The following is a 22,616-nucleotide window of genomic DNA, read 5'->3' on the forward strand; positions in this document are numbered from 1 at the left end:
AGTAGGAGTTAATATCCCATTATGCATCTGCAGTGCTTGTGGTTTGCATATCATTATATAGCAATCATTTTTGTTCCCTAACACAGCAGCAGGAGCCATATGCTAGAGCTCCCTTCTCTCTTTAACACATTTAGCCCAGCAGCTCCCAGTCTGGGTGTCTGCTGAAGGTTATGTCAATATTTCCATTTGGAGTCTCCCCCGTTGAGGAATTTATAACTCAGCCATAAATTGGCCTGGTGTGGAGCGTGGCATGGCCAGGTCAGCACCTACCAGCACTGAAGGCAAATGGGAGCAGTGATGTGCAGCCATATTGCATTAATGTGGCAGGGAAAGAGGGAATTCATTGCTATTCCAAGTGTGTTTTTTGTTTCCCTGTTTGTGCTGCTTATGAGCATCTTCGGTGCTGACCATGGAAGGTGCTTTGGGGTTATGTCTCCATAGGGATGGGATATGGCTCATGGTTGGGCTGTGGGTTGTTACCTGTGCCATCCTCAGGTGTAACTCAGGAGTTATACAGGTGCTATATGTGGGCTGTGAACTGATAACTGAGATATGAGCTGTGTGACTCAGGAGCTGCGTAGCTCAATGACCTGCTAGGGAAAAAAGCAGATGAGACAACACGTGCTCTGCACACACACTCTTTGCTTTTCAGACCACCTTCATTTTTATCATTCCTCAAAGGAAAAGTGTGTGTGTTTGAGTGAAAACCTTTCACCTTCCAGCTGAAGCCTTGGGGTTAGACCACATGGTTCCCGTCCCATACCGGAAGATTGCATGTGATCCCGAGGCAGTGGAAATCATTGGCATCCCTGACAAAATCCCCTTCAAAAGACCTTGCACCTACGGCGTCCCCAAACTCAAGCGGATACTGGAGGAGAGGCACAACATCCATTTTGTCATCAAAAGGTGGGTGGCCGCCCTCTGCAGGAGCTGCCATTGGCAGGAGGGAGCTGCTCTGAGTCAAGTATCTCAGGGTTAGCTTGGTATGTTTAACATTAGTGGGGCATTTGCAGCACGTTTGGCTCTTGGTTTGGCTCTCTCAGCACAGCTTGGGCTGGTTGGGTGCCCTGTCATCCTGCTGTGAGGCTGGTGCCCCACTCAGCATTTCAAATGGCAACGGGACCCTTCCATCACAGCACAACTGTCAGATGACTTTCATTGTCTGGGAGGAGAAACACCCACAGTTACTGCACACACCTGGGTGTTTGGAGCTGATCATTTGTGGACATCTGAAATCCTCTATTGGATTTGATATATGAGGATGTATCACACACAGGCAGGGTGCTTTGTCCTGGGTGCTGCTTTCATGCTGGAGTGAAAGCTTCTGCTTTGGTCCTAACGTCTTTTGGGACCAGCCTCATAGAGCCTCATTTAATAAGTTAATTAAATGAAGAGGATGACTTATACGGAGATGTAGAAGTGCTTTAGTTAAAAAGCATATGGTGTAAGATTGCTTGGTTGCACAACAGGCTAAGAGCCTTTTTGGGGGGGGGGGAATGAGTAAGTTGAGTGTTTTGACTCAGTTTAATCCTATTCATAAATAAAACCTAAAACTCAGTCATTACAAGCATCTCTTTCTAATCCTTTTCCTCCCCTTCCCTCCTAGGATGTTTGATGAGAGAATTTTCACAGGTAGGTTCTTCATGTCTTTTGATTTATTGCCTGTGAATTGTAAGATTAGCCAGAGAAGCGGGACTGAAATGCAGACAGCCGAGTGTAGGGCACATCTTTACACTCAGTGAGAAGAAACCTGGTCTGTGCCAAACCCAGGCTGGCTTTACTTGGGCTCAGAACAGGCTTTGTGCACCCCTCAAATTGTGTTCCAAAGGTTGAAGGGAGGAATATGTGGGGTGTGAGGCTGGGCTGGCTCCCTGCACACAGTGTTCCTGTGCTTTCATGGGTAAGAAGAGTCACCATTGGGTTCCTGCTTGGTAAACTGTTCTCTTAATTTTACCTGGGAAGTGCTGGCATTGCCCAGTTGTTCTTTGAAAGAAAACCAGCAAACATCGATTTCATCAGTGACAAAACACTGGGAGAGCTTCTTCTGCTTTCTTTTCCCCATAATTAATCCTGCTTTTTGGAGGCCGAGGAGCCACATTCAGTGCTTCCCATTGAATAAAGCAAGACAGGAGTAGTGGAGGCTGCCATGTCCCAGTGCCCTGATTTGGGGAGGGGCTGCAGGAACAGCACCCAGGCGCTCCCGGATTTATCACCCAGCCCTGCTCCTGGGCTTGGCTCACAAGTAAAGACGTGTTTGGGGTTTTCCTTTCTTCCCAGCTGCCAACCAGCTTCCCAGACAACACCTCTGACATCCCCACAGGCCAAGTTAACAACCTGAGGGTGCTCCCAGGGGGAGCATAGCCTGGAGGAGATCCCACCTCCATGGTTCTGGAGTCCCATTTATGATTTCCTTGCTTTAGACAATGATTTTAAAGCTGTCACCCACCCCTAAGGTTTGGAGCTCTGAACTGCATCCTGGATGCTTGGATTTTCCTTGCAAATCCATCACAGTTTGCCTTGGGGGAGGTGTTCCAGACATGGGGGGGTGATGGAGCAGCTCTTGCCTGCCTACGCCTGCGAGCTGCAGCAGGAAAGCTCAGTGCTGGGAGCTCAGGGTCACTTGGCATGGAGCTGCAAATGGGAACGAGGAAGTAAATCCGTATGGGTGACAGCCCCTCCTTCTCCTCCTGCTCCCCGCAGGGCTACCAGAAGCAAAATACATTAAACCTGCCTCACTGTGATTCATGTCAGCACATCTGACTGTGCAAAAAAAAAAAGCATCTGCTGAGTCAGGAGGTGCCATTTTTGCAAAGGCACTTTTTTTCAGTGCGGAGCCGTATTTTAACTCGCCGACTATAAAGGAGCCCAAAGCTTCCCCGTGCAGTTTTTGCTCACCCTTTAATTAAAATACCCACCACTGCTAGGAAACCTATTTTTGCTACTCCCCTGGGTGGCAGCTGAAGGCAAGCTTCGTTGCTGCAAGAATAAGATTCGGTCCATAGAAAGTACAAATTAAAAGGCCTGTCAGTAGATAAACAGCATCTTTAAGGCTCTCTATTGCTGCTGGTCCTGTTGCCTGAGCCCTGCCCTTCCATCCAGGCTGGGGCCTAAAGCCAGAAATCTTCATTTTCCCATGGGGCAGGATGTGTTTTGGAAGGGTGGGGATGTTGCAGTGGCGCTTTGATTCCAGCCAGAGGCTCTTCACAGCTATTTAAGAGGACACCTACATGGTTTCTGAAGCCTGGCTGCATAATTCCATTCCCTCCTTCCCTTCAGCACTTCCTTCACGTTCCCTGCCTGGTTCTCATTTCCTACCTTGTCATCAGATCACCCTTTTCATCTCCAGGGTCACTGCTGAGGCTTCGTTTCAACTCCTTTCACATTGCTGAGGGACAGGGAAGGGGAAGAGGGAGTGTTTGGTGGTGTCTCGATCCTTTAGTCCCCTCTTGTGTCCCTGCAGCACATCCTTTCTCCCTTTGTGAACCCAATTAAATCAGCATCCTCTTCTTTGCAAGCAGGCAGCTCTTAAAAACCCATTCCTCTCCCTTGACCTTAGCTCAGGGACTAGAGAGGAAGGACACGGAGGTGGGGATGCAGCACTGCTGCTCTTTTAGCTCTCTGGTTTCTTATTCTGGTTTTGCTTTTAATTCCAAACCCACCTTTCATGTTTGGCACCAGGAAGTAAATTTACCAAAGATCCAACCAAGCTGGAGCCCTCCAGTCCCCCCGGGGAGATCTCCCCCGAGCCGCACCGCGGGGCCGTGCTGGACCTGGCAGGGACGTCTCAGGCTACCAGCAGGTAAGTGGCACTTGGGTGTCAGAAGAACAAAGTTTGGAGTTGTTGATTGTGGGTGAAACCAGAGAAATCGGGGCTGTGTTATCTGCAGGAGTGATGTGAATCATCATCTGCTCCGCACAGCTCTGGGGCTGGAAGCATTTAGCCTGGAGGGCAGCACTAATAGTAGAGTCTCAGAGTGGTTTGAGGTGGAAAGGAGCCTTAAGGGGCCATCTGGTCTGACCCCCTGCAGTGAACAGGGGCACCCTCAGCTCTGTCAGAGCTGACAGCCCCATTGATTCTGACCCTGGGTGTCTGCAGGGGTGGAGCATCTCCCACCTCTCTGCACAGTGCTTCACCTGTGCAGTGCTTCACCACCCTTATTAAAGACATCATCCTTGGGGGTGAGCAGGGGAAACTGGTGCTGCACATCTCCCCCAAGCACACTGCAGGGCTGAGGTCTGGCCTGAAGCTTCTCATTTTTCTTCTCATTTGTTAACGTTTGCAATTAGGGCACTCTTTAATTTTTGCCATGGGAGATCTCACCACGCAATTAAATTGGTGTGATCGAAAGCAAGCAGGAAGAGAGACAGAGGGGTGCTGAGCAAAGCAAGAGGTGCAAAACGAGTGGCACATCTTTGCAGTAGCATCCTTGTGCCACCCTTCCTGATGCTGCTCCTGGTTAGCTCTTGGTTGCAAAGGAACTGTACATTGCTGTGGTGGTGGTGTGAAATTTGCTTTGCCGTCCTGCAGGTAGAAATTAACCCTCCTAGTGCCTCGATAACATGTACCTGCAGGCAAACGATGTGTGTACTTGATAAATAATCAAATCCTGCTTTGTTCTTCCTGCCAATGAGGAAAGCTCTGTTCCCAGTTGGAGCACAGTGTATCCATACCTGTGGTCCACCCAGGTCAGAGTCCGGGTCCGGGGCAGTGCCAGATGCTGTGGGGCAAAGGGTAAAGCACTGCACTTGGTGAAGGCATCCTCTGAAATCTGTCCTTACGGCGAGTTTATTGCACTGCCTGAATTCAGATGCCATTGAATGGGTTGAGGTGAGGGAGGAGTGCTTTTAAACCACCCTCTGCCCCCAAAGCAGCATCAGGAGGGCTCTCCTTTCCCTCACAGGACCAGTGCTGTGGCTCTCCAGTGCCATCCCTTCTGTCCTCTACTGCCAAAGCAGTTGTTGTTTAAGAAAGACAGAGAGAATATCCATCCTGAGAATGAAAAGTAATCTAATTTGGATGCTGAACACCTTACATAAATTTCTAAGCACGTGAAGTTAACTATAGACACAAGTTTGGGATAGTGCCCAGTATCCAGGGGAGAAAAGCTTTGGGCAGAATAAATATTTACCGAATCAATTGACTTTTTCCTTTCTCCCTATTTGCTTTCCTCCGTGAGTAACCACATTGTAATGAGGCTTTACGCACTGCTCTGTGCTGCAATGTGATGGAGCCTGCAAGGTCTGAGGCTGTTAAAGCCCCTGGGATGGGTCCAACACACGCGCATGGGCTTAAAGCTTTCCCTTTGATCGCTCCATTAGCACCTCTCATCTGCCTTTCCCTTCCAGGTCAGAGAAATGCAGCCTTCCTGAAAGCTGTGAACCAGGTGAGGAATCATTCATTTTCCCTTGCAAAGTGGTGGTGCTGGGGGGGGATTTTATGCCATCCCAGGAAATAGGAGGTGCTTGGTGAGCTGGTGACCTCTGGCTCATGGGTGATGCAGGTGCCCACCAGGATCTGCAGGCACGGTGTCTCTGGTTCAGGTTGGAGATTGTCTTTGGTTGTCTTTCCCCTGTAGGTACCTCAGGAGAGCTGGGTGGGATCAGGCAGATCAAAATCGAGCCGGATGAGCTGGACATCATTCAGATCACTGTTCCAGGTGGGCACTGGGCTCCCTGCTGCTTCTGTCTTGTTTGGAGAAGCAGCTGCGCTTAGAGCAGTTACCAGACCTGGGTAGCTCACCAAATAGTAGAGCTGTCCTTAGGGTTTAGTGAGTGGATAGGTAGCACTTTGCATTGTCAGTGTGCTTTACAAACATCAATTAATCATCTCACCAGAATTAGGGCAGCAACATGACTCCCAGTGAGCCCCAGTACGAGTGATGCTGGGGGCAGCAGTGATGCCCTGTCCAACTTGTCCAACTGCACCTGCACTTATCTCATTGCACCCAAATTGCTGCAATCTCAATTGCACCCAAGTGCACCAATCCCATTAATACAGGGGCATCCTGGGAGTCTCTCCAGGATTATCGTGGAATGGATTTAACATGTGGTTACCATAGGGGGAGGAAAGGAGCAAAGCATGGCGGTAGATCAAACATTTTAATTTTCAACTTGGCAGATAGTGGAAGAGAAGAAAGTTAATGCATGGCAAGCTGGCAGCGTGTGGGAGGAGGAGGTGTTATCACTTCTCCAGCACTGGGTAGATCACACTTGAAGTCCAGAGTCCACTTTTTATTACCTTATTTGAAGATATAGTTCAATCAAAGGGAGTACAGCTTAGGGCAGTGAAGATGATTAATAGAAAAGTGCTCAGGTGCAAGAAGGAATTGATGAAATTGGGATTATTTGTCCTGCGAGAAGATGATTAAAAAGTGACCTGATTGAAGTATTTAAAGTAGCTAAAGGTTTATTTAATACTAAATTTGGATGGCTCTTCAGGGGCGTTGGGCAGTTCGGTGTTAGGGGATGCAGGCTTAAATTGAGAGGGCATACATATATACATAAGGGAAACTTCAGGAGGTGTCATTTCATGGAGGAAGGCAGAATTAGTGGGATGCTCTTCCCAAGGTGGAGTAGTTAAATCAAGCAGCATTAACTTTTTAAGCCAGAACTGTGTGTCCAAATGGAGTTAAGCCAATTAAATCATTTCGAGCTGTTTTTGCTCTTTACTTTCTGTAGAGGTTAAGATGAAACTTTTTCCCTTTGGTCTGAGAGATGGGGTGCATTTCTGGGAGGCTGTGGGGGCACATGGGGCTCCCAGCCAGGCTGAGGATGCTCTTCATTCAGCCCCTGCTGATGGGTCACCTCCCTGTGAAACCTCTTTTGGGGGATGGGGCCCTTCTCACTTGAAACAAAAGCTGCCCATGGTGTGTTGTCCACAGACCGATCGCCCAGTTCAGATGAGATGCATGACCCTGTGAGCACGCACATGGCCTCGGAGGAGTCGAGCTACATCCTAGATGCAGTAGCAGGTAATGGAAATTACGTATCCAGGAGACTGGTCATCCAATGCAATGGGTGATAAGCCAAGGTGATGGAGTCAGGACCTTCTCACAGGGTCTGGTTTGGAGCTCAGGCAGGTGGTGCTCATTGGGTGCTGCCATAGTATGAACCAAGCTCCTGGGGGAAAGCATGGCACTGCCAAACCCAGCATGTGGGTGACCCAGAGGATTCCTACTGATACATGGTCTGATTTTGCTGGTGCTGGCCACTGCTAACCCTTCTTTTCCTCAGCAGGGACAGAGAAAGGGCCTGGTGAGGAGCCACGAAGCGAAGAGAAACAGATGGAGGGATCAGGTGAGGATCTGGTGATCCTGGAGCACCTCCAATAGCTGCAAGGCTTTGGGAGGTTTGGACACAGTTGTGTTTGGTGGGCTGCCTGTGTTATGTGTGAAGAACTCAGCCTCCATGCACAGAGGCACCTCTGTATTTTGGGGACGTGATGCTCAGCCTATGGGCACTGCTGGCTGGTGTGGGGGCTCATTGGTGCCACTCCACTCATGAGTAGAGGTGTCTCTCCTTCTGTCTTGCATTCGTAGCATCTTTTGCCCAGATTCACTTCTATTTCTTGCCCCCTGGGGAGATCAGTGCTGTGCTGGAGGCAGCTGATTTCTCAGAACATCCTTCTCTTTTTTTGCAGATGGTATAGGGGACGTTTTGAGTCATTTGAGGAAACAAGTAGAAATTTTGTTCAACACGAGATACGGTAAGTTGGTCATTAACACGTTTGTAATGCCAAGTGTTGGCTTTGGCCGCGAGGAGATCCTAATTGCTAAGAAATGTCACCTCCTATTTCCGAACCAGTTGCTGAGTAAAGGTGCAATCTAATTTGTTCATTTACTGTCCGCTGGGCTTGTGAGCACGTTTGAAGTCTCCCTGGGCCTCGTTATTGCAGCTCTTCCCTTTGGCTTTCTCAGTGCCTTCGTGCTGGCACAGCCCAGGAATTGCCATGGTGACCTTCAGCCTTCCTCCCACTGAAGTAGGGGCTGATGGGTCCACCCAGAAATGGTTTGAAATACATCCAAGAGGATTTTCCCTCAGTTTGGGCTGTGTGGTGGCTGGGAGGGCTGGTGGGATGCAGGGATGTGGCATGATGCACTGCCTTGGGGTCACTGCCATGCCTTCACCTTCTCCTTATGGAGAAAGACAGAGAGGTCTGCTCTTTAATAATGAACAAAAATCAGGTTATTACCTGCTTTTGGTGCCTAAGGATATCTCCTAACTTAATTAAGTTTAGCAGGGCACTGGGAGGTGCAGAGGAAACGTATCTTTTACCTCCTGCTACTTTTTATTCAGGTTACTTAACTTGGGAAAAATGCAGCCAGGTCACACGTGCATTTGGTGAACTGGCAAAAGGTTTTTGCTGCTGCTGGGGACAGGAGAGAAAAGAGGAGAGAAAATTGAACTCTGTGCATCCAGCCCCAAAGTACAGAGCAATGAGAGCCAACCTGGGCTGTGTGTAAAGGGAGGAAAGGAGAAGGACCACAGTGATCTTGGGGAGGGGTAGGGGAGAGCTGCAGATCAAGCTGCCAGTAGAGCAATGGGCTTTGCACAGTGCCTAACCAGTGGTGGACTGGGAGCCACATCCCCCATCTCCACATCTGCCTGCAGGATATCCATGAGGTCTGGGAATGGAGTCCCCAGTTCAAACACTCGGTGACCTCCTGGTTTTATCCCATGACTCACATCACAAGGCATCCCTACTGGGCACATATAACCAGAAACTCTCTGTAGACCTCTTCAACTTGTGCTGATGTACCATATCTGTGCTGCACTGAGCCAATGTCAGATTAACAAGATCTTGTTTCTTATGCAGCGAAAGCCATAGGAATATCAGAGCCGGTCAAAGTTCCTTACTCCAAGTTCCTGATGTACCCTGAGGATCTGTTTGTGGTAGGTTTGCCAGAGGGCATCCTACTGCGGCGTCCCAACTGCTTTGGGATTGCAAAGCTGAAGAAGATCCTCCAAGCAAGCAACAACATCCAGTTTGTCATTAAAAGGTGAGCATGAGAAGCAGCCATCCCATGGGAAGGTGCTGCAGGTTGGAAATGTTACTGCTGGGGATGCAGCAGCCATGCGGTGTCCTGGACAGAATCCATCACTTGGTTGCCTAAAATGCTTTAATAGGAGCAGCCAAAGCCTTGAAACTTCAGGGTGCCAGATGTGGGGCAGAGAGAAGGTTTTCCTATGTGCAGTGGCTCATCCAAGGCCTGTTGCATATCTGTGCATGCTGCAGGCACCAGGATGGATGCTGTGCCTGGTGAGGTGCAGGAGATGTCCCAGAAAGTGGAGGTGCATTGGGGAAGAATCCAGCAGACATGGGCAAAAAATATCTTTAGGTATTTCTAGAGATTTCTTACCCAAACAAGGATGACTTTCTGTACACTGAAAGCAGTTAGACAGGCTTTTCCTGTCACCAAGAAATGTTGGGACCACATCTCATGCAAGTTTGGAGGCGCTGATTTAAGCTACTCAGCTGTTGCAGCCTTAATCTTATCCCATGGAGTGTTACATTGGCTCACTAAAGAGGCTGTCAGCATGGAAATTATTTCTGAAGTTCCCCCGCTGTATTACAGGAGATTTGAAATTGCATTAGCCAGATATGTTTAGTGGGTTTGCTGCTGGAGGAGCGTTATCCTTGGTGATAGATGGGGCAGTAAAACGTTGATGGCTTTGCTGGATGGGGATCTGATCACACTGTGTCTGTTTCTTGCTGTTATCCAGACCGGAGCTGCTGGCAGAGGGCATTAAGGAGATGGCTTTGGACAGCCCAGGAGCTAAAGGTAGGGCTTGAGACCTGTTAGTGATGGGGTAGGGGGGGAGGGAGAGCACATCCCTTCAGCACATCCCTGCAGCACGTCTTGTGCCACCTTGTTTTTACCCCGTGCTAAGGCAGCCATGGTGGGGCAGCCCTTTGGTACTGCTGATGCTAATGGCTCTCTGTCCCCTGCCCCAGCTGCCAGCGACTGTGGGGATGCACTGCTGGACGACGCCGTGAAGAGACAGGGCTTCCAAGGTGGGCTCTGAAGGGAGCAGCTGTGGAAATGGAGGAGCTGTGAGATTTCAGGGCTTGGTGGGTGGGAGAGGAGGAGATGGGGAAAGAGATAAAGGGAAGATGGAGGGCGGGCGCACAGCCATGGGCTGTCCCATGGGTCCACACAGCAGATTCTGAATGGAGCCCTAATAAAGCAGCTTTGCTTATCTCACCATCTGACCTTGTAAGACACGTATTGAAGTCTTCTAAGATTTGGATTTTGCCTATTTTTTGGCTTCTTTTTTGTTATATAAACACCGCTCCCATCCGCAGTGCATCTCTCCAGTGGGGTGGATCTGTTGGGGTAGCTCTGTGCACAGGAAGGGGCAGCAATGGGGATCCCATGGTTTGGGATGGGTGAGCTCTGCCCCACTCCTCAGCCAGGGCTGGAGGCCTTCAAAGGGTTTTGGCTTTTCAGGCTTTTGAGTGTGTTTTATTTTAACGCCAGTAATTATCACCACTGAATCTTTGATTTCATGCAGCTTTTATTCTTAGCAAACAAGCGGGGAAAAAGCAAAAACACCCCACATATTTCTGTTTAGATTATTTTTAAGGACTTTGAATGGCCCACTCCAGAGATTAGCTAATTGCAAGATAAGGACTTTCCTATAATTAGAAAATGGTATTACTTAAAAGTCACAGAGTGCCTTTTAATTTAACAGCAGAAGTCCATAATTGTTTCTTTATTTTACAGAAAATTATGATGCCAGGCTTTCCAGAATAGACATTGCAAACACACTGCGGGAACAAGTCCAGGACCTGTTCAATAAGAAATATGGTGAGAAATCGGGCTGAGAACTGCTTTCATTCCCCTCTGTCTCATCCCAACACCTTCCCAGGTGTTTTCACTCAGCTTCCCCTCCCCATCTGGAGCTGCTGTTGTGCTGGGTGTACCAGGGTTGGATATTAGCAGCCATTGCTTCTCAGAAAGAGTGGTGAGATGTTGGCACAGGCTGCCCAGATGTCCCTGGTGGTGTTCAGGAGCTGTGGCACCCACAGCTTTTGTGGCCAGCAGTGCCAGTGCTTTACCACCCTCAGAGTAAAGAGATTTTTCCTAACAAATGACCCTAGATTTCCCCTCTTTTTAACATAAAGCCCCTCCATCCTGTAGCCAGTTGTGAGAGATGGAGTGTGGATGTGATATTCACAGTAATGGCCACAGGCAAACAGCTGTGGGTTCTCCATCCTTCCCTCAGGTCCCATTACCCTCATGGTTAAGGCTGAATGTGCTGCTCCTTGACCCAGCTCACCTGGCTCTACAGTGGGTTTTGGGAGGACTGGGAAGGACCCAGAGACATTGCTGAAATCACTGCCATCCCACATGCTTACCTCTTGCTTCTCTTCCAGGTGAAGCCTTGGGGATTAAATACCCTGTACAAGTGCCATACAAGAGGATCAAGAGCAATCCGGGCTCGGTGATCATCGAAGGACTGCCCCCTGGCATCCCCTTCCGCAAGCCATGCACCTTTGGCTCGCAGAACCTGGAGAGGATATTGGCTGTAGCTGATAAAATCAAGTTCACAGTGACAAGGTACGGCCCCGAGAGCTGCCTGTCACCCCAGAGGGGTGTTCTCCCAGGTGTGTTCTCAAGGTGTTGCCTGTGAAATCTTCACTTTGCCTTCTTTGTTTTACAGGCCTTTCCAAGGACTCATCCCTAAGCCTGGTAAGAGATGGTGCCTTTTTGCCTGAGCGGTGCTTTGCCTTTTTGTTTATCATTGGTCAGGGAGTTGCAAGATGTGAATGGCACACTAATTTTATCAGCTGGAGGAAGGTTGCTTATGACCTTGCTTGCTCTCATTTCCTTTTTTGTTGTTTCTTTGTGTGTGTGTTTGGTTGGTTTGATGCATTTGATAACGTTCCCCTGACCGGGAGAGCTGGGCTCAGCTTTACCCACCTGCATGGCTGCTATTTCCTTGATATAACAGCATTCTTAAGGAGCTGATCTAGGGCAGGAATCTGCTTTCTGCACTAAACAAAGCACATGGTCTTAAAAAGTAAATATCTGATGCAATCAGGTGGGAAGCTCAGCAGTAAGGAAGTGCTGTGTGCTCACCTGTGGGCTTGCATCACTCCTGTGTCCCACCACGGCTGCTCCATTGCTCTCTGAAAGAGTGAGCTGCTGGAAATGCACTTAGCAACCCGCCTTTGTTTCCAGTGTCTGTAATTACAGCCAAAGGAAGAGCACAGATGGGTGCAAAAAGTGTTGTCGTCTTTTATTGATGGCTTTCCATTTTCTTGGCCAGCCTCCACGGAGATGGCACAGTTTAGGCAAGAAAAATCTGACAGAGGGGAAAACATTTATATGGCCTCATTGGAACTGCAGGAAGGTGTTAGACTGCAGAGATGGCTCTGACAACAGCAGCCTGGCTGACGTTCAGTGCACGGTCCCCATTCCCCACCCAGCCATCTCCATGGGGAGATGCCCTGAGGCCCCATGGGTTTTGGGTTAGGATTCCCATCTTTTGGTGCTCAGCGTGGAGGTCACACCTCACATCAGCCAGATCTTAAATGGGGCAGGAATTGGCTTTCAGTGGAATCACGTGGATGGGAACGAGCTGAGGACGCAGCCACTGCTCCATCCTCATCTTGTCTTCCTGCTCCCCTGCCGTAATCTGGATAATTACGTTAAGAGACACTGATCTGACACAAATCACACCATTAACAAAGGAGCGTATCAGAAGGCAAATATTTCAGCCTGCCAGCTGGCTTAGAAACACGGTGTGATAGACAGAGGTGTAGAAAAATTGGATTTTATTTTCAATGCCCTGTATTTTTCTTCCTCCTTTCCCAGCTGGACGTGTGCTCCGTGGCTTTGCCCATGCTACCATAAAACCTGAGGTGTTTTAGCTGTGTGTTGTCTTACCTGAGGGGGCTCAGGAGGAGTTCACAACGTCTCTGCCCCCTAAAAGCCCCACTGACAGCAATTAACCTCTCTCCTGCTTCTCCATCACCGTATCCCTCAGTGGAGGGTGGTAACGCAGTTGTATATCTCCATGCATTAAAATTGATTGCTTTTCAACTGCCTTAACAAAATGAATGGCCACAGATGAGGCAAAATTCAAATGTAAGAGAGGCTGTCGTGTTCCTTTCACCTCCATCTCTTGTAGTGGTGCCCTGCCACGTAGCACTGAGACCAGCAGAAGTGCATGCTTGGCATTACAACAAAATCAATGGCAATCTCTTTTATTTCACAGAGGAGCATTAAAATGAAAGCAACGGTTACTCCCAAACAGAATGGCACTGCAAAGGCTTTGAAAAGCAGGAAAGCCCAGGAGATGACTTTATGAATCATAAGGGGAGGTTGTGTTTTTGAGGGTTGTCTTGCTAAAAGTTAGGTGAAAAATGTATGTTTTAAGGGAGAGAGGAAATTTAACATCAATTCCTTTTTTTCCCCTTGAATCGTGGGGTGAGATGGGGGTTACTTTTGAGCTGCCTTGTGATATTTTGTTTGCTATAAAGATGTGGTGCACCTCCTGCATGGAAATACCCGCAGGGCTGCGGGGTTCCTTGTTGGTAGGGATCCCATTCTCTGAGTGCAGCAGGTGAATGGATGTAAGTCCAGTCCAAGTGCTGGTGCTCTTTCCCTGCACGTTACCTGCTGTTGCTCTGTGAGATGCTCTCTCTGGGTCTCAGCTGCAGGGATCAGACGGGCTGTTGTGTGTGTGCAATGAGCTCTGTGCTCAGCAGGATGGGGTGTTCATGAGGGTGGGCCACATTCTGGGTGCTCCCCTTTGTCCTGAGGAGGTGAGCAGTGCCCTGCAGCTCTCCTTTCCAGCAGCTTTGTGAGGCTCAGCCGTGGTCGCAGTGCTGCTGACCCAGCTGCCTGCTCTCTTTGTAGTGAGCATCAATGTGGGGATAGGGGCTGCAGTGCAAGGCAGCCAAAACCCAGCTGGGCTCCCCCTGGGGCTCTGTCCTATGGGATATCCTCTATTCCAGTTTCCTTCCCACCCCCTCCACTGGTATCCAATTCACAAATGCTTTGGAAAGCAGAGCGATCTCAGCATTAGAACAGAAGTAGAAGTGATGGGGCGAAGCTCCAGTGCTACAAACACTGCACTTAGCCTTTCTTTTCTTCTTTCCTGAGGCACAGAGATCCAAAACAGGCTTCATTTGAGCCTTTGGAAAAAAAAAAATAGAGAGAATCAAGCATTCTGTATGTTAATTTTTATGTGCTTTGATTGAAAATGTACACCAGCTCCATCTGTCCTATTCCCCAAACTCCCTACCACCCTGATAGATTATTTCCCATACTCCAATTAATAAAGTAGGGCAGGCAGTGTTCTTTAATTAAAAAAGCCACACATCCAGGCATCCTTTTTCTTTCCTTTTTAATCACGAGAGCACCGTCCTCCGCAGGACTGTGATGAGATGTGCCTCGTGTTAGAAGGCCCTAATGACAAATAAAGGAGAGCAAAGCCTCCTGTGTGCAGTGGTTGGAGCAGAGCAGGGCTCCAGACCCAGAGCTGCCCCTGTGCTTAACCCCTACCAGAGTCACTGAGTGCTCCTTCCTTCTGCTCTGTTTTCCCTTTGGCCACAGTGGATGATGGCTTGTTTAGCTCTGAGCTGGTTAGTGATGTGAGTCTGAGGGTGGAGCCCCAAGTGGATGATGGTGTAAATGGCTTCAAATGAAAAGGGGAAATTTGCTTTAGTTGTTGGGAAGAAATTCTTTACTCGGAGGGTGCTGAGGCCCTGGCACTGCTGCCCAGAGCTGTGTGTGGACCCTGTGCAGCCTGAACCCCCAGCCAGCCCATGGTGGGGCAGAAGGGGCAATGAGGACCCTTCCAACCCAACCATTCTATATGGTTCTATGATAAATGACTCTGTAGCTTCCAAGCCTGTATCTAAACACCCCTGTGCTTCAGATTGCCTTGAACTTTGCCTTTAATTTCCTCGTTTCCCATTAACTCACGCAGCATCCTTGCATTGAGAGGGCAGTGCTATCATCCAGCTAATCCTGGCCCCGTGCTTGCTTTGCTCTTGCTTTGCTCTCCATCAACCTCATATCCTCCTTCAGACACCCCAGCCCTCTGTTTTCTGGGGTCACGCTGTGTCACTCTGGCACGTTTCATGCTCTGTGCCCAAGGGCAGCCTCGTGACCCTGGGGGTTGGCTGAGCACATGTGGGTTAGCAGGGCAAGGAAGTAAATTACCTTTCTTAATCAGCGTGGTTTAATAACAGCACCTCGAAATCTTCACCTGCTGGAAATGTTTGGCTTTATTTTACTGGTTTATTGCCAACTGAGTATGTTTTAATCACGGTGGTGGCTGCCTTCACCTCCTGTCTGTGCTCAGCTCCATCCCAGCACCCCGTCCCAGGTTTTCCTTTCCCGTGCTGGTTTGCCCTGCTTGCATCTCTTCCTCCTTGCACTGTGTATTCACCGAAATACATTGGCCAGAATTTCACAACCCTGGCGTTCCCCAGCCTGCCTGAAATGACCCTGTCTGTGTTCTGTGCCTATTCCGAGATGCTTCATGTTGCTCTTATCTCTGCTCAGCCCATCGGGATGTGCTCCCCTGCTTGCCCAACCCTTCCACATTCTGCCCACCCCCTGCTGGGGTTCTTCCCCAGGAAATCCATTTCTTTTTGATGTCGCTTGTTGTGTTGAAGTCAGCAGCGAGGCTCAGCCTCTCCCTAGGGAGCCCTTTTCTCCATTTCCCCCCATTGCTGCAGAACTAACCCAATTCCCCTCTGCTTTCCGTCTGCTGCAACCTCCCATTTTCCCTCCCGCTCCGCTGATATTTGCCCACTCTCCCAAACACGTGCATCTCTCAGGCTCCCACATTGTAACCCCATGGGATGCTCAGATATTGAGCACGTCATAAATCAGTGCAGAGCACAGACCAGTCAGCCCATGGCAATCAGCCTCCACCACCATCTTTGTGCCACAAGGCCTCGGGACCAGAGGAATTCTATAGGGAGAGCATCGCCCTGGGTTTTGCTTTTGTTTGTGAACAAGAAACCAAGCTGCAGCACTCATTGCTCTCTTTTTCTTTCTCTCTTTTTGTTTTCTCCTTTTAACTTGTGCTGTAGCCCCTAGACGGATAACGTCATTGGAAAAAGCGTACGCTGCTTTGAATGGTACGTAGCTCAGTTGATGCACCGTAGATGGTAGCAGACAAGAAATGCATTTTAACGTGCGAATGAAAAAACGTGTAAAACTCCCCAAATTTCAGGTATTTTTTCCTCTGTTTCCCCGCGATGCTGAGAACTGAATGAATGCAGTGTGTGTTAACAGTATTCTGTTGTTGTTATTAATCCTCTCTGCACGTCTGGCCACGTGTCTGGATGCTTAGTGCCTGCTCCCACAAGTCCCACTTGGAAAACACACGTAGGTGGAGCCGCTTCTGATTGTATTTAAGCCCATGTTACTGTGGAACAGCCTGAAGTAATGTTAGCGTGTTAATCCAGAGGTACAGAGAGAAGAACCTGTGGGTGCCCCAGCTCATGGGTGGGCCCTGTGCAGCCTGAGTTAGTGGGGGGCACCCAGCCCGTGGCACAGGGCTTGGATCTGGGTGGGCTGTAAGTTCCCTTCGTTCCAACCCAAACTGTTCTACAATGCTGTGGTTTCAGCTTGGGTATTAGGAGATATTTCTTCTCAGCAGGAGCAGTGCTGCAGTGGCACAGCTGCAATGGGATGTGGAGCACTGTCCCTGCAGGAAACGTGGGGATGTGGGAAGTGGTTTAATGGTGGCTGGTCGGTGGTTGATGATCTTAGTGGTCTCTTCCAACCCGAATGGTTCTGTGGCTCTATGAAGTGCCTCGGTAGCATTGATTACTTTCCAAAGCCAGGTGGCTGAATGTCAGGGCAGGCTGAGGTCCATCCTGCAATGGAGTGATGGGATCATAGGATGCTGGGAGCGATGCTGCAGTATGGAGCCTCCTCTCTGGCTTCTCTGTTAAGCATGCTCAGTTCCAGCTTTTCTATGGCACTCCCATCTCCCTGGATGGGAATCGAGGAGCACTGCCCATTGCACAAGGCACCAAACAAAACCTGGGATTCTGTTTGTGCCCATTGAGTCTCTGGTGGGGGGGGGGGGGGGGCATTAGAGGAAAGAGCTTCTGTGTTTGTCAGACAGGAAGGGAAATGAAACAAGTGAGAACACCTCGCTTTGATGCTTCTTTGTCTGCTACCATCTATACAGCCATTCGGGTGTCTGCATACATCCCAGAAACTGAGCAGAAATGACAAGGAAGTCACAGAGGGAGCCCGCAGGGTTTGCCCCCCACCAGCCCCCTTACAGCAGCAGCCCCATGTCTGGAAATCAGGGGTCCTTGGGGATGCTTCTATTAGTCTCTTCTATTTGATTTACTTTCTTGCTCCATTCCTTTCAAGCTCCCTTTGTTGTCATTTCTGGGTCTGAAACACAACTTGGCCCGGATGTTCCTTCACCCCTTTTTTCCTAGTTGTGAGAAAACACACTGGGAATAAGAAACCATTGGTTTCAGGCTCAGCAGCTCAAGAGGAGGCTTTCCTCAGGGCACAGAGCTTTAAGGATGGAGCTCCTGCCCCACACACCCAGCCCTGCAGCAGCACAGCAGTGGTTTGTGCCACAGCTCCATTCAGGGAGGCAGGGACTCACATGTGTGTGTCCGTAAATCAAACTTTCAGGCTGTGTGATTGCTCAGAATCAAATGAAACAGCCCCAGAGTGTGGGCAGAAGATGCTCAGGTCCTTGCTAGCCGTGCCATGGCTTGCAGTGCTCACCATGGCCCTGAGCTGAGGTACTTATCTTTTGCATGGCAAGCTCGGTTCGTGGTGGGGATTCCTCTGTGATTCCCATATTGAAGGAGCTTCGTATCCCAGGGCTGGTTGGGCGGTCCATGGCAAGATATGGGAGACATTTGGTCACTCCGTGGTGTCTGTGGATGGAAAAACACCAAAGCAGGCAGGGACCAAATGCATTAATTTAGTCCTGAGGCTGCCATGTAGCTGTGAGAGGTCTCCTGGTGCAGGCATGGTGTTTAAAACAGGAGGACAGAGAAGAAACCGGTTGGCATGATGAGGGTAATTAAAAAAGCTAGTAAAGCCAAGCTGATTATATGGCGTATTATAAAACAATGCTGTACTTAGGAGCCCCGCTATAAAAGCACTATCATATTCCTTGATGTCACTTGGGGGAGCGTTTGCGGCACTTGAGGTCTGAGTCTCCATTGCTTTGCATATTTTGCAGTCATTTCCAGCACTGCAAAGTGGATGTAAAAGGCTCTCAACCGTGTAAGCGTGCAGCAGATGCAGATCTGGCCACGTTTTATAGCTCCTTTGCACAGAAGGTGCAGGCAGAGAACAGCGGTGCTTGGACAGGGGAGCACCTCGAGCTCAGCATGCTGACAGCAGGATGGGTCAGAAAGGAATGGGAGATTTAATTGGCTGCCCTTTTTGCTTTGCAGATGAGGATGACGCCAACAGGCTCGGGGAGAAGGTGATTCTCCGAGAGCAAGTGAAAGAGCTCTTCAATGAAAAATACGGTGAGCCTCCCGCCTGCACGCTGAGCTGGGAGAGTTTGTTTTTGCTGACAGCAGCCGTAGTTAAAATTAATTAGGCTGAAGGGCTCTATTTATAGGCTGAGCACATGGCAGCCTGCCGCAGCACCGGGTTCTTCCTGCTGCAGACTGGCCCTGGGGATGTTCCTGCAGGTGGGACTGTGACCTTCCTGTTGGTGGAGGGGAGGGAGTTGTTCAGTGCCCTCTGCAGGCTCCCTGTGCTGCCCACTGGGAAAAGGGATATAATAGGAATATCAACTGGAATTGGGGGGAAATAGGAGCTGGCAAGTGGATGCACAGAGCAGTGTCTCCAGCTCAGCCCATGGGTCCCCTTGCTGCTCCTTAGTGGTTAATTCCCAAGTCCTGGTGGCTGCTCTGCCCCACAGCAGCAGTTTGGTGGCATCTGTGGGCAGCCAGTAGCCAAAAGTAACTGAGAGAGAATGGAAAACAGCCAGCTGGTGGCAAAGAGGAGGTGAGAGGAGCTTATAGAACCAGCATAGGAGGGAGGGATTCTCGCTGTTCTGTACAGTGCAGGAATTAAGGGGGTACAAAGAGAAATGGACAGCGGGTTTAAGCTGCACAGAAGGAAATAGTTCTAGTGCTGCATGTGATTAAATGGTCATATTTCACTGCCACTGGATGCTAAAGAGATGAAGGAATTAAAAATAAAAGAGTGATTCCTGAAGCCATTCAGATTCTGTGATCTCTTGGGGCTGTTAAACACAGCAGTTGTGGCTTCTTCTGTGGCTCTCACTCCTCAGGTTGGTGTTGTCCCAAGCCCTGTCGGACAAAACCTCATGCCTTCTGCTCTGCCCTTACAGGAGAAGCTCTGGGCTTGAACCGACCTATTATGGTGCCCTATAAACTCATCAGGGACAGCCCCGATGCGGTGGAGGTCACCGGCTTGCCAGACGATATCCCTTTCCGAAACCCTAACACTTATGACATCCACCGGCTGGAGAAGATCCTGAAGGCAAGAGAGAGCATCCGGATGGTGATTATCAACCAGCTCCAGTAAGTTCTCCCATCTCTGTGGCTGTTAATTGGGTGTTGTCCCCTTTTCTCCAGCCGTGAGTTGGGTATGTCCCCATAGCACCACCAGCATGGGATTGTCCCATAGAGAGCCTGTGTGTGCCACAGGAGGTGCTCAGCAATTAGTCCCCTCTTTATTACACAGTTTGACACTGTTGGGAATGGGGAATAGCATTGGCATGAGGGGCTGCCATGGGTCAGATCTGGGGGTGGCCCAAAGAACCAATGAGTTGTTTGGGATTTCTTCCCTCCAAAGAAGGGGGGAGGTGTCCGCAGGCTCTGACCCCATGCTGTCTCTTACACAGGCCATTCTCCGAAATCTGCACTGAGGCCAAACCAACAGGTAAGGGCTGGAATGTGTCTGTGGCTTTCCTCGCAGCGTGGCAGAGAAAATAGATGGGCAAAACAAATGGGGCCCATGGGGAGGAGGAGGCATTCATCTCTGCTGCATCCCTCACCAAGGCCAGGGAAGGATCCGACCTTTGGTGACTGTATTACCACAAGCTGGCAAGAGACCTGTGCTCTAAACTCATTTTCAGCCCGTTCTGGAGGATTTGACAGTCCTTTTCCCATTAGCAATTTATTCACCCTGAGCAATTTATTCACTGGTTGAAGCCCTTAATTTCATCTGTCCTTTATCCATTGAGCTTCTAAGGAAACAAGGTTTCTGTGATCCCTCTGAGCGTGTTTTTTCCTGTGTCCCGTCCTCCCCAATAAATTTCATTTCATCAAATGTGTCAGAATTAGCAGCTCTAGAGTTAATTAGGATCCTTTTTGTTTTGTGAAAATAGGTGGCTAGGGAGAGGAGGTCTGGCAAACCTTGCATTTTGAGCTGATGCAGAATGAGACAGATTAGAAACGTCATATATGCAGTATATGGATACTTACATGTGTATATCATATAGGATATCACATATATATGTGGGTATATCATATATGTATATATATATATACACATTTACAGTTATATATAATCATAGAATCATTAAAGACCACTAAGATCACCACATCCAACCACTGACCTACCCCCACTGTGCCCATTGACCACGTCCCTTAGTGCCACATCTCCACATCTCTCGAACACCATCAAGGAATGGTGACCCCCCACCTCCCTGGGCACCACTTCCCTGGGCTGTTCTCCCCTTGTTTCATGCTATGGGGACACAGCAACCTCATTTCTTCCCTCTCTCCCTGCAGAAAAAGACAGCGGTGTTCCCAAGCGGAAGAGGAAGAGGATCTCCGAAGGGAACTCGGTATCTTCCTCTTCCTCATCTTCCTCTTCCTCCTCTTCCAATATGGAGTCTACATCGTCAACGAATCAGATCTCGCTTGTGGTAAAGCCTTCCATTTTACTGCCTATCTGCTTTTCAGCTTCAGGACGCTGCTCTTTGCTCTCTAACCATCAGTGCTTTGCCTGACAAGCACTATAAAGCCCAAAGGCATGGCCAGGCATGGTGAAGGCAGGGATGCAGCTTTGGGGCTGCCCTTCCCTGCTGGGTTTGCTGGCTGTGTCAGTGGAGCAATGCTCCATGGGGCTCCATCATGCCCAAATGGAGGTGATGGTGGCCCCAATGGCCCCATAGTGCTTCTTAGTGGGTCCCAGCATCCCCCTTCAGTCCCTATTCCAGGAGCAATGCTGAGCTCCAGCACACATCTAAACTACCAAAGCAGGAAATGAAAGCAGTGGAGCTCCATTCAGCCTGTCCTCCCTCAGGGCTTGGCTTCAGTTGTGGATGGAACCAAATGCTTCCTAGAAAAAAAAATGAATACACGAGAGAAATATAGGCTTAAAAGGGTTGTTTCTTTTTTAAATCAGGTTTGCTGGTGGAGTTTTGCTTTTGGGTTGGTTCTTTTATCTTATTTGGAAAGTGGGAGCGACTTCTCAGGTCTGAGCATGTCAGAGATTTGATGTATGCATGGTTTGGTGTTGTGTCCTAACGGAGACTTTTGCCTTCTTTTTCTCTCCCTCTCTTTCAGCAATGGCCCATGAACATGTACATGTTAGACTATGGTGGTCTAAATGTCCAGATCCCAGGACCTATTAACTATTAGACCTCAATACCGAATAAGAACCTCAAATGAAAGAATAAATAAATAAATGTAATTTATGTAAAAAGTGTATATTCCAATATGTATCAATGCCTTTTAGTTTTTCCAATGATTTTTACACTATATTCCTGCCATCAAGGCCTTTTTAAATAAAAATAAAAAGTGTTGCCTTGCTCTTAAAAGTACTTATTTTATTACGTACGTTATTGATAAATAGCATCTGTAGGAAGGGGAAGGTGCAGGAGGACACCACTGTCAGACCCCCTTGTGCTTTGGCTGCTGAATTGAAGTCTTCGTGTCCAAGAGGTTTGGTTCATTTTGGGGCTTCGTTTGCCACTGATGTCTTCAGATTGGAAGCAAAGGTGTTGCTACTATCACCCCTGCAGGTATTTAATGTGGGTTTTTGGGTGCTGAGAGCTGTGCTCAAGTGACACAATGGGAGCAAGTGCATGGTTATATAAAGGTCAATGAGCAGAAAGGTTTCCGTGCCCACATTCCTGCTTGCAGCTGCCACCTTCAGGCAGAGGTGGCATTGGTCACAGGCATCAAAGTCACTCACAATGGCTTTTCTGAGTGTAACATGCTGCTCTGTTGGCTTTAAGGATGTGCACAAATCCATCTCCATGCTGGCAGAGGGTTCTGAGCGCAGGCGAAGCTGTTTCAAACAGCCACAGTTTTATTTCCTTGTTCTCAGCTTGCTGTGGAGTTGGATGCAAATGATGGCACGAGATAATAAAAGCCTAAACAAATGCAGCAGAAGGCACGAGGCTGGCAGCTGGAAGAAGGGCAAAGATCTGTACCCATGACCCCAATTAGACGTGCAGTTTGACATCTGATCAGTTGGCATCAGAATCTGAAGCCTTTCATGTTTCTGCCTGGTGCTGAAACCCCACGGCATCTCCAATTAGGAAACAAAGACAAATGCTTCAGAGGTAAAAAAAAAAAATAATAATAATAATACAGTTTCTCTCTTTTAAAACGTCTGAAAGGGGCTCGCTCACAGATCAAACCACCCCGAGGA

General features: G+C 48.9%; 1 protein-coding gene across 22 annotated transcripts in view; it reads left to right on the forward strand.

The window, feature by feature from the left end:
- The window catches only part of GTF2IRD1 (GTF2I repeat domain containing 1), a 46,960-nt gene extending 25,183 nt beyond the window's left edge, over positions 1-21,777 (forward strand). For 6 of the 22 annotated variants that reach the window (XM_085521755.1, XM_015880938.2, XM_085521765.1 and 3 more), the window contains exons 9-28: positions 723-906; positions 1,607-1,632; positions 3,679-3,799; positions 5,347-5,384; positions 5,577-5,657; positions 6,882-6,971; positions 7,234-7,296; positions 7,640-7,705; positions 8,816-8,999; positions 9,724-9,782; positions 9,956-10,015; positions 10,728-10,811; positions 11,381-11,564; positions 11,668-11,696; positions 16,064-16,111; positions 18,422-18,499; positions 19,336-19,528; positions 19,852-19,889; positions 20,744-20,880; positions 21,524-21,777. In XM_085521755.1, coding sequence (XP_085377881.1) covers positions 723-906; positions 1,607-1,632; positions 3,679-3,799; positions 5,347-5,384; positions 5,577-5,657; positions 6,882-6,971; positions 7,234-7,296; positions 7,640-7,705; positions 8,816-8,999; positions 9,724-9,782; positions 9,956-10,015; positions 10,728-10,811; positions 11,381-11,564; positions 11,668-11,696; positions 16,064-16,111; positions 18,422-18,499; positions 19,336-19,528; positions 19,852-19,889; positions 20,744-20,880; positions 21,524-21,598 — 1,838 coding nt within the window. In that variant the 3' untranslated portion in view covers positions 21,599-21,777. The remainder of the gene's footprint in view (positions 1-722; positions 907-1,606; positions 1,633-3,678; positions 3,800-5,346; positions 5,385-5,576; positions 5,658-6,881; positions 6,972-7,233; positions 7,297-7,639; positions 7,706-8,815; positions 9,000-9,723; positions 9,783-9,955; positions 10,016-10,727; positions 10,812-11,380; positions 11,565-11,667; positions 11,697-16,063; positions 16,112-18,421; positions 18,500-19,335; positions 19,529-19,851; positions 19,890-20,743; positions 20,881-21,523) is intronic. The other 16 variants (XM_015880942.2, XM_085521766.1, XM_015880945.3 and 13 more) reach the window with 7 other exon arrangements.
- Positions 21,778-22,616: the final 839 nt, after the last annotated feature.

The sequence above is a fragment of the Coturnix japonica genome, chromosome 22, assembly GCF_054131305.1.
Source record: "Coturnix japonica strain WE chromosome 22, WE-NBRP24, whole genome shotgun sequence".
In the NCBI taxonomy this organism is placed as follows: domain Eukaryota; kingdom Metazoa; phylum Chordata; class Aves; order Galliformes; family Phasianidae; genus Coturnix; species Coturnix japonica.